The sequence below is a fragment of the Dermacentor variabilis genome, chromosome 6 (assembly GCF_050947875.1).
Source record: "Dermacentor variabilis isolate Ectoservices chromosome 6, ASM5094787v1, whole genome shotgun sequence".
NCBI classification, from domain to species: Eukaryota; Metazoa; Arthropoda; class Arachnida; order Ixodida; family Ixodidae; genus Dermacentor; species Dermacentor variabilis.
This window is the reverse complement of record NC_134573.1, coordinates 154,162,964-154,179,080: the sequence shown is the minus strand read 5'-3', so window position 1 is coordinate 154,179,080 and position 16,117 is coordinate 154,162,964. Positions and strand designations below refer to the sequence as shown.

The following is a 16,117-nucleotide window of genomic DNA, read 5'->3' as shown; positions in this document are numbered from 1 at the left end:
CATGTATAGCTGTGCTCTCCTTGTGTACTGAAATGCTGGCTTTTGCGTAAAGCTTTGTTGCTTGGTGGCTGAGTCTTCTGCATTTCAAAACATGCAGTTGTAGAAAAAGAAATATCCTGTATTATATTTAGAGTGCGGTTACAAATATGACATTATATGCTTCTTCGAGACAGTAATTCTACAAAATCAACCGTGTTATATTGGTAAATGCACTGTGAATATAAAATGAGCATGACACGATGCAACAGTTACTGTGTTAAAGCAAGAAGGATCGACATTTGGGCGAGTTGGTACTGGTTCAACATCTTGAAGGGGCAGCGCGAAAAAACGACGACCTGCCTTCTGTCGTCGTTTTTTCGCGCTGCCCCTTCAAGGTGTTAAAGCAAATATGTCACTGCATACTTTCTTAAAGGGCCCCCAAAAATGGTTCGGACAAATTTTGTAGACGCGTAGGGTACAGCTAAAGTTAATCATTCGCACTCCAATTTGTGTGAAACGTCTCATACTAAGAGAGCTACAGACGATTGCAAGTTATCCTCCTCCATAGTCATGCATTTTCTCCTCAACTCGTTCGCCGAGTGATCGGGCCTAAGCACCGCCTTCACTGGCTCTGTGTCATGATGGCACGTCATGTCGTTGACTTCCGGTTCTCTAGGAGCGTGCGCGCGAAGCCTCTCCAAACTCTCCGCCAGCTGCTTGGCAGTCGACCCCAAGTGAGAGCTATCGAAGCAGCATGCATTGTGAGCATTCTGTCGCAGCACCGAACGTGTCTGGTATTCTGGAACCACAGGCGAGCTGGCTATTTCAACGGACGGCTGGAGGCATAAACTCAAACAGATGAAAAAACATTAGCGTAGACGTACGTGAGCGGCCTGACCGGTCTGCACGGTCCAGCCACCTGTTGGCACAGAGCTCAACCAGCCAAAGAAAGCGCTAATATTGCTCTAACCAAATGTAACATTTACAAAAACAATGAGTTAACCATTACACTCCTGCTAAAAATTTACACCAGCAGCAAAGAAGAATATATTTCATTACTGCTACTGCATGTGGTCGAGCTCTGCGCCACCAGGTGGCTGCACTGTGCAAACTATTCACATTTGCGCTTCTGCTCATTCCGTGAAACGAGAGGGTAAAACGGCCAGGCCCTGCCTCCTTGCGCTTGCGTTTACGTTTACCCTAATACCGGACTCGCGAAACGCTATTGTGTTAGTATTATAACTTAGTAATCTTCCGGCGTAAAGTGACGACCGCAAATGCGCAAATCCTGGTGCCGATCAGATAGTGGCAGTCTGATGCGCTGCAGCCAGTCCACTCGTCTGCTGCTTTGCAGAGGGACACAATGTTGCAGCTTAACATATTGCCAGTCGTTGCATTTGCAGTCCACAACACAAGAAAGTTGAATCAGAGCTTACGAAAAGACTGGGACTGACTCTGACCGTGGAGCTCTCGTCAAAATGGACCACATTTTTACACAAGCAGATGACACTTGCTGTCTGCCGGAAGTGCTTAAGTGTAGTGTGAAATTGTTCTTGTGCATTTTCTTTGTTACTTTCCTTTTATAAAAACAAATTTACTGACATTCCAACTATTACGAACATTATTTGTTCACCATAAAGGTGGAAAAATTATCGATGACGCGCCCTGGGCAGCCAATCGGATAGCTCGCCCTACTGACGTCAATTGGGTGATCAAAGTCATATGGGTAGGAGTGGCTGAAAATTCTGCTGAGCAGTGTGCTGCGATCGGCAGTGAAGTACATTTTTAAATCCTTATAATAAATTATATGCTTCACGCGGAGCATTTAGATGCATCGATTAATGATCAGAAGGACATACTCTAATGACACAGTATGTTTGTACAAAATCGTCAAAGCCGTTTCAGGGTCCCTTTAAGCTTGTGATTTCACCAAAAGTACATTGTATTACTTTGAATATGCAGTGTTCGAATCAATGTGTATATCGAAGGCACCTTTTTAATTTGAATTTGAGTAATTCAAGCCAATCTTGCATGAGCCAACAATGCTCAATCTTCTCACAAAGCAAAAAGAAAATAAAGGAATAGAAGCAGCAGAGTGTGGCTCACGTGCTCAGTGATAGAGTCGAGGGAGGAGGTGGCCTCGTCGAATACCAGGATGGGGCTGTTCTTGAGGATGGCCCGTGCAATGGCAACACGCTGCTTCTCTCCGCCGGAGAGCTTGAGCCCCCGCTCCCCCACCTGGGTGGCGTACTGCAAGGGCCAGGCCATGATGGAGTCGTGCAGCTCTGCCATGTCGGCGGCCTGCCGCACATCTTCGAGGGAACGCGAGAAGTCACCGTAATGCAAGTTGTACTCAATGGTGTTGTAGAACAGCACTGCGTCCTGCAATCGGTGACGGAGAAAGAAAAAGAGAATGTCAATTTTTCTTTGTTCAAAGCGAAGTTGAAGCAATTTGTCTGATTTTCCCTTTATCAATTTGTTATAGTGATTAAATAATTTTGAAGTGAATACAGTAGAACCTCATTCATATGTAATGGAAAAAAACGCAAGAAAAAATGTACTACCCGAGAAACATAGGATCTGAAGTCACTAAAATATTTGACAGACTCAACTGTAGTTGACACTTACGTAATGTGAAGAGATGCATTAATTGTTGCTGCACGAGAAGCCCATGTGGATGGAGATGAGCGTTGTCATTCTTGTGAATTCTGCTTGGGTTAGCAGTTTCTAGCGGGGAGTTTTGGTGGAAGATTTTGATGTGCCCATATGGCATAAATTACTGGGGCATGAGATGCTGATGCACGTCCAGCTGATGAGCCTCAAGCGATCCAAAATGCATGTTGTCCTTTTCCTATTGCACAGTGCTTTTAGACGGCTATGAGAAATCAAATTGGAATGAAATCGACCTGGTGGGCAACACTTCAGAATACGGTGGTTATGATGCCACCAGAGCAAAACGTGGCACTCGCTTCTCACCGCATGCAATAGGGAATGGCAGTGCATATGGGCTATCACCTATTACAGTCGAGTCTCGTTACAAAGGACCCTAACAATTCGACAAAAAAATGTCCTTTTTATCTGAAGTCCGTAACATCCAAAATGCCTCACGTCCGAAACTTTCATTGCAATGTCTAACAACTCTATCGCAAAGCATGAGTGACGAACGTCCAAAAAAAAAAAAAGAAGAAAGGGTCAGTTTTGCTCGAAAGGTGAAGCATCGATTGCGATAGCAAATTAAGCAAGATAAGCACGGCAAGCATACCGCATATGAAGCTACCAGTACTAGGCTCCCTTTGCCCACATTACAGATCGCTTTGAAGATGAGGCCCGCACAGGCGCGCACTTTGTTCACATTGCAGATTGCTTTCAAGATATGACGATCGTGCCATAAGCGGCAGCCACCGGAGTAGAACCCCTCTCTCTCGTCTCCCCCTCCCTGTGCCTCGCGCGCGATAAAAGATGGCGTGTTTCCACCCGGCATTCATCCCTCTCGCGTGCGATCTTGAGCCGCGATCGCCGGCTGATTCTTGTAAGTCAGTTGTCAGCCCATCCCGACATAGCAAAAGGACGTTTTATACGCCCGATTTTGAAAATTGTTGTTAATTTCGTCCGCTGTAGCCGATAGTGTGTTGTAGCGCGGTCAGTTAAAAGGCGAACTTCATTGCATTGATGAAATAGGTAAAGCAAACTAAGGCTGAAATGAGGTCTGTTATATCAAAGTCTGTTGTATGCAGGTCCATTGTAACGAGCATAGACTGTAAAAGTGTGCAGCAGGCTTCCAATGGCACTATGCCTCACGTGCCGCGAAACAGATAGTTGAAGATGATTATTCCAATAGGACTGTCGGCAACAGCTGTCAATGCGGCATGCGATGACCTGCGAGGAGATTTTCTAGAATAGGAAACTTAAGCAAACTCGCATTTGCCCCCTAAACGAGCATGCAAGTATGGCAGTAAAGCTGCTGCGATGGGCAACTACTGTTTGCGATAGTGCGCGCTGGGCTCCTTTCCTGTTTACATGGAATCTAGAGGCTAGAAAATGTTTCATAATATTGCAGTTCGGCTATATACTGAATGTTGGTTCCGAAATATGTACTGTACCATTTTCTGGGAATGTATGAATCGGCAAAAGAGATGTGTAATTGTATATAGTAGTCATTTTTTTTTTTCAATCGCGAATGTTGGGGCCAGAAAATCATACGTAACGGGATCGTATCAACAAGGTTATGCTGTACTTCAAAATGTTGTGGGATTCGCACACAGCTTTGATACAACAACCAAAAGTAGACACTTCTTAAAAAATAAAAAATAAGAAGGTCCTTTGCCTAGAAGGCACCAAAGCACTTTCATCTTTTGAATGAGTTTATTTTGTAAGCCTCAGAGATGTTCAAATAATTAAGCAGGTCTGAAAAATCAGTTGGTGACTGTAAATGAATCTTCGTCTTCAGGTTGTCTGGCTAAGAGCCATGTCAATGTGACTTGCCCAGTAAAACCGAAATTGTAAACTGTACATGTTTCTAAATTGATATTCATTTGTTTTATATAGAACCTTGAAAATTCTTAATACTGAAATTTGAACCAAAATGAATATTGGATGTATTTTAGAATGTTGAACGTTCACATAAGCCTAGTTCCTTGGCATTTCCAAAAGGAGAGATTTATTCAAATTAAATCAAATCAAATCAGTTTATTATTATTACATCATATGCTAATTACAGCACATAAGATATACAGACGAGAGTCCCAAATTAAGAGACTGAAATGGGACCCTCGTTGATGATTACGTTTAAATAATACAAGGATTAGCAGCAGTGTGAACAATAGAATAGATATATCACGTAAGAAATAACAGTAAGCATAATGGGATAGAAAAAATAAGAATGCGTGAAAGCATGAAATGAAAAAATTGAGAAATAAATACCGTATATAAGAACATAAATCTGCACAACTCAACAAGATAGAACATCAAAAATTTAACAAAGAGTCTTTTAATGAATTCTTGAATGAGATTAAAGAAACTTTGGATTCTAGTGATGTCGGTAAATGATTCCATAATGGTGATCACGGGGAAAGATCATGATTTACCGTAATTAGCTGAAACTTTAGGTAGCAAAGCATTATTGTTAGCAGCAAATCTCGTATAGTTGATATTTACTAGAAGCTAAGAATCAATGTAATTGACAGAAAGCTGATTTGTTATTTGCTTATGCAACAACAAAATTAGATTAAATGGAAACAAGTTATCAATAGATGAAATGCTGTTACAACAAAGAAGAGCAGAGGCACTGCCGTCGCGAGGACAGTGAAAAATAATATGAAGAGCTGGATTTTGTAAGTGCTTGAAGGGATGAAGAATGATGATGATACTGATAAGTGTTTCCTCATGATATGATGCCATAACTGATATGAGTATGAATGAACGCAAAGACAAAGAAGGGTCTGATTATAAGGGGCAAAAAAAGCCATCAGAGGTTGGCCTAAACCAGTGTTTTCTAGCAAGCTATTCAGCAAATGTGATCTCACTCAGCAATAGGTTAAGAGGCGAGGAGAGCAAGAGGAAAGAAAAAAAAAAGTGACAATGATGATAATTAGGAGAGAAAAGTAGGTGAAAAAAGGAACTGGAAGAACATGTTATGATCGCATACCAAGTTCACCGTTTCTCAGACATGCCTCAATGGCCTCATGACCAGACAAGAAGGATATTTCAGCCACAAAACCAAAAGAAGACATTCAGCAAGTGGCTTGTCAAAACAAATAAAAAATGCAGTCACTGGCTGTCTCTCTTACGAGTACAGCGGACATACACAAAGCATGCATTTTACATGCACCACATATATAGCACCTCAACTGACTGTGCATGAATGTACAACAACAGTGCAAATGATGATATGGAAGAGCACTATAGATTATCTACAGGGATTGCATAAAGAAGTCTACAGAACTCTGTGCTCAAGCATTCTAGGTTGAAACCAGTGCCATTGCATACAGTCAAGTTATCAGGGAAACCTGCTGGACAATTTTCATGTTGCCACTTGCCATTTTTACACGGAGGCATGCGCATCCTTTTCCTGCAAAATGTACTAATGTAGGCATGAGAAATGTGAACGGGAAAGTATAAATTGGAACACCTTGGGAGAGAAATTTTGCATAGCTGTAAAGTAGAGCAGCAGCTAGGTGCACAGCAAGGACGACTACTGTGTTTAACAACAACAGTAAAATAACTGCAAGAAACTGTCAGCTTACTTGAGGCACGACAGCTATTGCTTTCCTTAGGCTGTCGAGGTCTACTGTCTTGATGTCCTGGCCATTGATCAGGATCCGTCCGTCAGATGGGTCGAAGAACCGGTACAACAGTCGGATGATAGTTGACTTGCTAGGAGAGAAAATGAAGACCACAATGAGACGTCAGTTGCCTGCTGCAGTGAACTGGAAGAACAATTAAAGCACTTTGTGGCAAACATTGTGAAATAACTGTGTGACACATCATATAAAGCAAAGCGTCTCAGCAAACACAGACTTTGAACAGAGAATTCACTGTATGCTGCTGTTAAAGCTGCTATTGTCTTGTTGCAAAACTGGCTTTACAATTTCCTAAATGAATGATTTATTTCATGCATTATACTATGAACAGATCTTTGTTCAGCTGTACCACACAAGCCTCCGCATTCTTGAAGCTGTTCCTCCACTCCACCAGGCTGAGCGCAGTACAACCTTTTGACTAAAGAGGACGCTAAGCTTTCAAGGATTGCTGTGGATGATCATGAAATGCAGTGACCACTTCTGTCGATAGGTGGTGCTGCTATCTACTTTTTTCAGTCGAGGTGGAGCGTTGAGCGGAGAAACATTTTAGAATATGGGGGAGAATTAGTTTTATTACCAAAAACACTTTACAATTATACAAGCATCTTCTTTGAGCTTCCAATTTTCTGCCATTGAAAACAATGTTTGAAGGAAGAACATTTGGATTATTTGGTGATGTTTCAATTTGCCTTTTGCATACTGAAAAAAATGAGTTGGCCACAAGTAAACACTCACCATCCATAGCTTGCTCCATTTCAGTTTATGATGAAAGCTAAATTATGAACAGCTGCCTTTGGCAATTGGTGTGTTGCTCACATTATCAATCAATGCTTGTTGTGTTGTGAACATAGCTTGGGACATGTGAGCACAAATTAAGGTGTACGGTACTTTCTGGCGAGATACTGGCACCTATGATTCCTGCTTAGTGTTAGATATTTTAGATTCTGAAAGCCTCCCAAAACACAGTGTTTAGTCCTTTTCTACAGAATACACTTTTCTTTAATATTTTCAATGTAGAATTGCCCAGTTCCTGCCAAGAAAATCCCATTCGTTTATTTAATCTTTTATACACAGCGCCATTTAGGCATTACAGCGTGTGTGTGGGGGAGGGGGTTTACATATGGAAAAGTGAACAAACTACACAGCAGTACATATTAAATGCTCTGGAGCGAACAAAAAAACAAAAGAAGGGGGAGGGGAACAAAAGTAATACAATAGAAGAGTAATGTAGACTTCCAATAACAAAAAATAAGGAAGCGCTTAAAAGCTTTGGTAGATCAAACTGCCATTATGCCACAATACAAGGACACTATTCAAGTATGTATAGTACACAGTGGTCTCTACACATATTGAAAAAAAAAAAATACATCAGCCACAGTCGAAGTCAGAAAGAAAGAAAATTAATTTAAGGAGTCCCCACAAAAGCTTAATTTTTGTACGATAACTACGCTGTGTTGCTCCTCAGGTGTGACTGTAGAGCAGACTTCATTGGATGCACTACTGCCGAGCAGTGCCCAGTAGGAAAAACATCAATTGCTGTACCATAGCTACGCTGTCTTGCTCCTCATGTTAAAGTGTGACTGTAGAGCAGACTTCATTGTACGCACTAATTCCAAGCGGTGCCCAGCTGGAAAAACAGAAATACATCCCACGCAGTTGATGCTTTCATTTTCCCTGAAGATTTAGTGTTTGGGCACTTTGGTAAGCTATTCTCGCAGACAAGCATGCAACAATACAAGACTAGCGAGAGGATAGACAGGGTGGAAGCACTGATTTAGGAAAGCCCTGAGAAATCCTACGCCAGCACTTTTAATAATGCGCTTCCTACCCTGTGCCGCTGCCACCAACTAGTGCCACCTTCTTGCCAGCTGGGATGGAGAGGTTGAGATTGTTCAAAATGGGCTTCCCCTCGACATAGCCGAAAGAGACGTTCTCGAAGTTCACTGTGGCCGTGTTTGGAGTGACAACCAGGAGGGGAGCTCCAGGTTTAGACTGTAGGCAGTGGATGAAAATGAATTAGCAATGTTCATTCTCCCTCGGTGGTTCTAAGAAGTTCGTTGAAATTGATCTGAACTTAACTGTCACATTGCACCTTGTATAAATTTGCTTAAAACATGCAATATTGAAACAGAGAGCAACCTACATCTATACTCACAGGTCAACACTATGAAAGTGTAATTTTTTAATATGTTTTATGCCTCAGCAAGCTTTAGTATTATGCAAGAGATATACAGTAGAACCCCCCTGTTACGTTCCTCACTGCTGCGTTTTCCCGGCTGCTACGTCGATTTCATCCGGTCCCGGCATAGCTTCCATAGGATCCAATGTATAAGGAACCCCGCTGTTACGTCGTAGCTGTGAAAACATTCCCGCATGATACGTCGCAACTTAGCCCCCCGAACCCGCCTGGGCTAAAGTAGGCAACGCGCTCCAACCGCCATTTTGGCTTTTGACGAGTTTTGGCCGGGCTTGGCTATGGAACTGGCTGCAAGAAGCCGCACGCCAGTTCGAGAGGCCGCCATCGAATTGGCGTGCGGCTTCTTGCAGCCAGCTCCATAGCCAAGCCCGGCCAAAACTCGCCAAAAGCCAAAATGGCGGTCACATACGACGACTACGTCGCCGTGGATGTTGTTGTCGGGACGTCAGAGTGTCAGAGCATCGCCGAGATCGTTGGGATCTCGGTCGCGAGTGAAGTCGCAGACTGCGATGCACGAGCCGCATGATGCCGGGGAGTTGCCAAATTGTAGCTTTCGAAAAGCCGTTGCGGCTCTGGACCTCCTCCGCAGGTACGTCGCACCTCACAGCGACGCTGACAGCAATGCGGCCTTCCAGGCTATTGAGAAACGTGTGGTGATTTCTAGCGAGCGAAAGAAACGGCAAGCCACAATTCTGGACTTTTTTTTAGGTCCTAAGCGCACTCTGTGGAAATAAATTGCCTATAGTTGAAGCTGCACTTTTTTTCATTCATTTTAGGAGATTTCCTCACTGTTGCGTTTTCCCGGCTGTTACGTTTTTTTTCCCCGGTCCGGTGAAAAACGTATGAACGGGGTTCCACTGTACCGGTAGATATTTGTAAGCTATCTTTCTTCAAAATTAAAGTAAAGAGCAACTGAAACTGTATACATGAAATGCTGCAATATACATTCTAAAAGTCCTTTCAGAGCTTAAGCAGTCTTAGTTGGGATCATGGTAAACATTAGGGTGAATTGAAGTCGGCTGTTAATAAATTACTTGAAAAGAGAATAAAATACAAGTATTCAGTACAAAACTTTTTCTACATGCTCGCACAATGTGTTTTCTTCGTAAGTAGAAGCAAAGGGAAAATCATTCAGAGGGCCTGCTTTACCTGAATTGGCGTCTTTAGCTTCATGAGAACAAACATTGTCTGCATGTCAATCAATGACTGCTTCACTTCCCGATAGACTGAACCAAGAAAGTTAAGTGGCAGCGACAACTGGAACAGCAGCCCGTTAACCATCACCAGATCACCTACTGTCATAGTGCCTGGAACGATATTGACAGGGCAACAGGGTTGAGTTTATATTCTCCCACAAAGTCACCTTGTGGCTTTATAGAGCCTACTAGTTATACGTCTAACATCTAATATACTAATTACAATAAAATGCCGTTAATCTGGCACTAATTTATCTGAATATTCAGATAATGTGTACAAGTGAAATGGCCCCATAAAACATACTGTGCAATACATATTCATTAATTTGATGTTAATTTGGTGAGCTTTGATCAATAAGACAGTGGGGCATGTAACACACATGCCATGTATGGCATTTCAGTGATGAGGAGCACATAACATACATCAATATTGCAAGTGGCGGCTTTGTAACACCAACAGATGACAGACACAATCCAAAGCAAGAGCATGTTGTACTGCGTCACACACATGAATACATAGCTGATTTTGTGCGTAGTGGATCAATTTTGGGATGTGCGCATTCACATGTAATGCAGTACTCACAAGCTGTCTGTGCACTTGACTACACCAGCTAATTATGAACTTCTAAATAGTTACAGTGTGCCCAGAAGGAATTCCATTACAGTCGACTCTCGTTACAACAGACCCTGATAATCCGACGAAAAACATCCGTTTTATCTGAAGTCTGTAATATCCAAAACGCCCCGCTTCCAAAATTTTGGTTGCGATGTCTAACAATGTTATTGCAAAGAGAGCGATGAATGTCCAAATTAAAAAAAACAAGCAATAAAAATACATAAGGCTGCAGTTTCGCCTGAAAGGCGAAGCATCGATTGCAATAGCAAATTAGTAGACAGCAATGTGAAGCAAGGATAGTAGTTTTACCTCGCTCGATGACCGCAGAAATTGGCTGCCGAAACGTTGGAGTGAGAAAGCGCAGCAGCATCAGCGAGCGAATTGACCTTCGTGCTGCCTCTCGTTTCAATGTGAACTAAACGTCAAAAGCACAGCGCATACGAAGCTACCAGCACTGGCCGCACTTTGTCCACATCGCAGATTGCTTTGAAGACACAGAGCCCGCGTGGTAAAGCCCTCTGTCCACATCGCAGATCACTTTCAAGATACGGTGGCCGCACAGCCGCGGCATAAGCAGCAGCCACTGGAGTGGAACCCCCCTTTCTCTTGCCTCCCCTGGTACCCTCGCGCGCAAAAGAAGACAGTGCGTTTCTGCATCACCTACCTCTCTCGCACGCGCAATATTGAGCTGTGATCATTGGCTGACCTTCGCTAGTCAGTTGTCAGCCCTTGTCGACATGGCAAAAGTACATTTAATATGCTCCAGTTTGAAAAAACTGCTGCTAATTTTGTCCACTTTAGCAAATTGTTTGTTGTAGCACAGTTTGTTAAAAGTAAACTTCATTGCATCAATAAAATAGGTACAACAAACTAATGTTGAAATATAGTTAGATCTAAAGGTCTGTTGTACACGGGTCCGTTGAAACGAGCATAGACTGTACATAATCAAGTCAACCAATTTCTATACCTATAATTACTTGGTATAGGGTCATTAGCGTGCAAAGGTCTGTGCATGGCCTATGGAAGCCCACTTGACATTTTGCGAATTGTCTATAATTCTGTCCACAATGCTACAAGAACTGGTCCTGTGTGACACTTGTGGTGGCTACAGCAGAGTTCGAACTTGAAAAAAATTTTGAGTGCGGCAGTAGTGTGCGATGTAAATATGCGTTTATGTGCCAGCACCTGCTACTCAAAAGAGTGGTGGGCACTACAGTGGCGGACACTCAAAATTGAAGCAAAGTGAACCTGTTAGAGTACAGTGGTGCTGCACTACTAATTGAAGCATGTGAAACAGGCTTAATAAGTGGTCCAAAATGCATTTTGGAGGAAAGGAAACATTTGCACACTTGTCCACGATGCCAGTGGTTAGGGCCTTGAATTACCCCTTGGGCTTGGTGAAAAAACACAATCTGCAAATAGCACACACTGCTGTGACCATCTCGGGCAAATTTTGCGCCCGTGCTTGGTGCGTGGGGCTTGCAAGTGGAGTGCAAAATTATCTTTTTCTCAAGCACTCTCTTTTCAACAGAGGCATTGTCCCCACCCCTTCAGTAATGCTGGCGACTGCCTCTTGACATCAGCAGGCAGATTCCCATAGAGTGCTGCCAGTGGCCAATAGTTAACGTCAATCAATGAACATGTTTAGATCAGTGTGCTTCTTCCTGCTGCTACCGTATTTATTACCGCAGTTTACTAAAGTGGCTGAAGTAAGCGATAATCTGATTCAAATTTCGATAAGAATTGTATGCTTCCCAAAGAAGCTGACTATCATCTGGTCACGCTCGGGCACAGCCGCTCGCATAGGCATTAAACTTTGGCCACACTGCTTATCGGCATCATAGCTGTCGTGTTTTCCTAATTTCTATTACTAGTTTCGAGCACTCAACTGGCCTCTAATCATACGAATCGATACTTAGGGTAAGACCACATGTACGCTTGCCAACATGTACTCACTCCTAACCACTTCTGGAATTCATTGCTTCAAAATGCGCAATTTGGGTGTGTCTACTATCTAGCGGTCAAGTTGGTACAGGACAAAGTCGGTCCACGCTACATAGCACACCAAGACTAGAGCTCATGAGCGCATGCACACAGTCCAGCGCTGCTGTACGCACTACAGTTAGCCACTACAGTTGCCTAGCCGGATACTGGGACCGTCATGGGGTGCTGCGATGAGCCCGCTCGGTGAGCTCGCTACGGCTCGCTGAGGACAACCGCGTGCTCCGATTGGTCTCTGTGGGTGAGGCGGCTCCAGGTAGAGTGGCAAGCCGGCTAGAGTGTTGCCTGGAGTGTTTCCTGAATTGCATAAACTTGAGGCATAAAGTTAATATAAGTATAGCATCTCTAGCAGAGTCAGTATATTAACTCTATGCTTCGAGTTGTGTTGCCACCATGGTTGATGCTCATAAAATTTGGAATCCTTTCAATGTGAGTCCGGAGCATGGCATCGATTGCTTAATGCGCAGATATAGCCTGGCATTTCCAGTGTGCCAGACAGCAGCTGGTGAAGTTGGGTACGACATGCTAGTGACATCAGAATCGCCTAAAATTTGCCCCCTGTATAGTTCGGCATGTTGAGCGTGGCCCGCAGCAGCGTGGTGATAGGCTATTGCCACAACGCATGTGCATACGTGCGTGGCAAGCAAGCACTTTCGTGTTTGGCAAAGGCACAAACTCGGCAAGCTCGCTTCAGTGCACCCGAACTGCAGGCCAGCCGAGCTAGCGCATGATGCACTCTAGTCTAGTGACTCTGGCGTGAGATAGGACATCTTCTATTCCAGCACCAGAAGTATCAAAGCATGTTGAGCAGTGCTGCTCATGCTGACTGCGCCGGACATTGCATAGTGTCAAATTTTTGCCGGTGCAGTTACACAGCAACAAGCGTGGCGCGCGCCCGCATTAAGCCAGACTATCTCTGCACCTTTAAGCCAATGTGTGCACAGCCAACATACTCGCGCAAGTGAACATAAAGACGACATTTCATTCGACCCTCGGAAATTGCGTGATTGCCGTAGAGATAAGTGCGATAAGAAATATGCTACTCATGCCACTCAGTGCGAGAAAACAGAGCAGCGAGTAGCTATCTCATAAACTTTAGCACAGCAAAAGGACGAGATGCCTGTGGAGACACTGTGAACTATGCTGTAAACTAAGGGATAGCCTCCAATTTTGGCGTGTCATAGAGGCCAAAATTGGAAGTAGTGGCGTATATGTGAACATCCAAAATTATTTGAACTGCATGCCAGGCGGAGTGCTATGGGCACCTCCCCGCCACGCTATAGTCTTCACAGTGCAAGGCATTGTAGAAGAAGCAGGAGCAATGTGAAGGGAATGAAAAGCGATATTTGACTGCCTATAACTCCACTTTTACTGAACTAACCGAAGTTCTTTTTGATGCAAATTATTTCTGAAAGAGTCTATTTTAACTTCAAATGCATTGCTAAACTTTTATAAAAAGTGTTTCAGGGCCCCCTTTAGGATGATGCGAGTGGTATTGGCCTCATGCTTACATGTTACTATTAGCAGATATCAGCTCTGTGCCAAGCATTTTCTTGAAGGCTTTTTGCATATATTATTAAATAATGTGGCATTTTCTGGGTGTCCCGTGAAATACAAATTACGGAGATTTTGCTGTACTACTTAGCATACCTTATCATAGTCTGTCATATGCCTTCCAGCTTTAAAATTTTGAAGAGATGGCATTGCAAGGCCGAACAACTAAATAATTTAAACTAAGCGGTTCAGAAACGTGCACAAACTGGACTACCAAATCACAATGTTCTAGCACAGATTATTTTAATATTAAGAAAAAACACCTGGTGCAACGGACATGATGACATAGAGGTCCCTTTTTTTGTTCAAGATGAAGCGGTATTTGCAACACAGGGACTTGTACAAAAAGTGTGAGACAGAACAGGGAGGAGATGCAAATATGTGGTGCTTTGTGTAACAAAACCCCATATGCTTTCTCAATTGACAAAACAATGAGACGCCGTACAATCCAGAAAGAAGTACGTACCATTCAGGATGTTCTGACTTGCTAACACCATGATTGCTGACAATGATGCACTGAAAATGGCATTCTGGCCAAAGTTCAGAAGTGCTAAGCTGGTGGTTGTCTTCAGGGAAGCCTCCTGGTACTGGGCCAGCAACCTGTCATAGTTTTCTACTTCGAATTTCTCATTGTTGAAGTACTTGTTGAATGTAAAGGAAACAAAACACAAAGTTGGTCAGATGTGGATGCCATAGGCTGCATAATGCTTGCCACAATTCATGCTTTAGATCAGGTTTGTATGATCATGTTTAGATCAAGTCAAAACAGTAAATTAATATGGCTTGAGTACTTCCACCAGATAGCAATAACTCAAATGATGCCTGTTGTGGTCCCAGATTTCATAGGTGACAAGTGTGCCAGTTTGGCCTTCTTGGTAACATAACATAACAGTATAACGTTTTGATGGCATATGATTGATTATCACATGGTAAACTTATGTCTCTAAGCAACACTAAGGCTATGAGAATAAGGACTCTGGATTAATTTTGACCACCTGGGGTTATCTAACATATACCTAAATTGAAGTACATGAGTGTTCTTGCAGCTGACCTCTATTGAGATGCAACTGCTGTGGTAGAGAATCGAACCAGGGACCTGGTGCACGGCAACGTTTTGCCAAAGCCATTGAGCCATTGTGGCATGTTTTTGATGAGATATGTGCACTGTACAATGTGTTTTACATTCTGTTAATAAGTCCTGTTTTAATTAATTACTGGACCTAAACAGAGCTTTTCAATAATGTGGTGGATGAATTTGGACCAGTGCTGCTGCTCTTGAGGGAAAACACTGAAGTAATATTTCAAGTTTGAAAAACTGACCGTCACAACAGAGTTACTAAACCTCTTCCAGATGGTGTTAGTTGGTTGTCGCCTGTTTCTAGAGGCCCTGACAGAACAGTTAGACTTGCATTTCCGAATTAACGTAAGACTACAGAGAAATACAGAATCACTTTATGCTGTTAGAATAAGAGGCTAATCACTGATGGACAAAAGTGAAGGTCAAACTACTTGTTTCGTAATTTAAGACCGAAAACATAGCATCTATGATGTAAGCGTGATTATGGGATCTCTCAACATTTTGCATGTTTGGCCTGTTTTTTCAGTGTTAAGTTTCCGACAAGAACGAAGATTGAATCTTTGCTATTTTTTAAAGCAATGCGATCCTTCCTAGTTCACAATCATTTAACTAGGTACAAGTAGATGCTGTTAAGGTCTATGATGTCACTAGAGCTTGTGCAGAAATACTGAGGAAGCACCACCAAGCTTTCCATTACTTTCTAACTTACCAAGCTTCTTAAGTGGTACTGCCCACTCGGTATTAAAGAAATGTGGTCTACTCGTATCAATTTACTTTTTGCTTTTCTCTTGTGTCTCTTTAACAATTTTACCTTGTGGCTGAAAATCTTTTCAAAATCACAAATCAAGTCAAATCACAGGGTTGAATGTCCGAAAGCAGTACACAGGCCATGAGAGATGCCGTAGTGGCGAGGCTTCTGGATTAATTTTTACCACCTGAGGTTCCTTAACACCCACCTAAATCTTAGTACACAAGTTTCGCGGCATTACGCCTCCATCAGAACATGGCTGCTGTGACAAGCAATCGAACATGTGACCTGGTGCTCAGCAATATAATGCCATGCCCAATGAGCCACGGGGGCAGGTGAAGGTGTTTTACATGAAATTGGTAAGAAGTTCCGAAAAAACACTTTGACCTTGGTAAGATGCGAAGCAGGTGTACACGGGTACTAATGCTACTTAATGTTATTTTTCCCTT

At 42.9% G+C, this 16,117-nt stretch overlaps 1 protein-coding gene across 3 annotated transcripts in view; it reads right to left on the bottom strand.

Annotated features, from left to right (window-relative positions):
• Nucleotides 1-16,117, bottom strand: part of ABCB7 (ATP binding cassette subfamily B member 7) — a 34,722-nt gene that overhangs the window by 9,242 nt on the left and 9,363 nt on the right. For all 3 annotated transcript variants that reach the window (XM_075696332.1, XM_075696333.1, XM_075696334.1), the window contains 5 exons: nt 14,309-14,483; nt 9,625-9,782; nt 8,107-8,270; nt 6,222-6,351; nt 2,086-2,361 (listed from right to left, as the gene is read on the bottom strand). In XM_075696332.1, the coding sequence (XP_075552447.1) occupies nt 2,086-2,361; nt 6,222-6,351; nt 8,107-8,270; nt 9,625-9,782; nt 14,309-14,483 (903 nt within the window). The remainder of the gene's footprint in view (nt 1-2,085; nt 2,362-6,221; nt 6,352-8,106; nt 8,271-9,624; nt 9,783-14,308; nt 14,484-16,117) is intronic.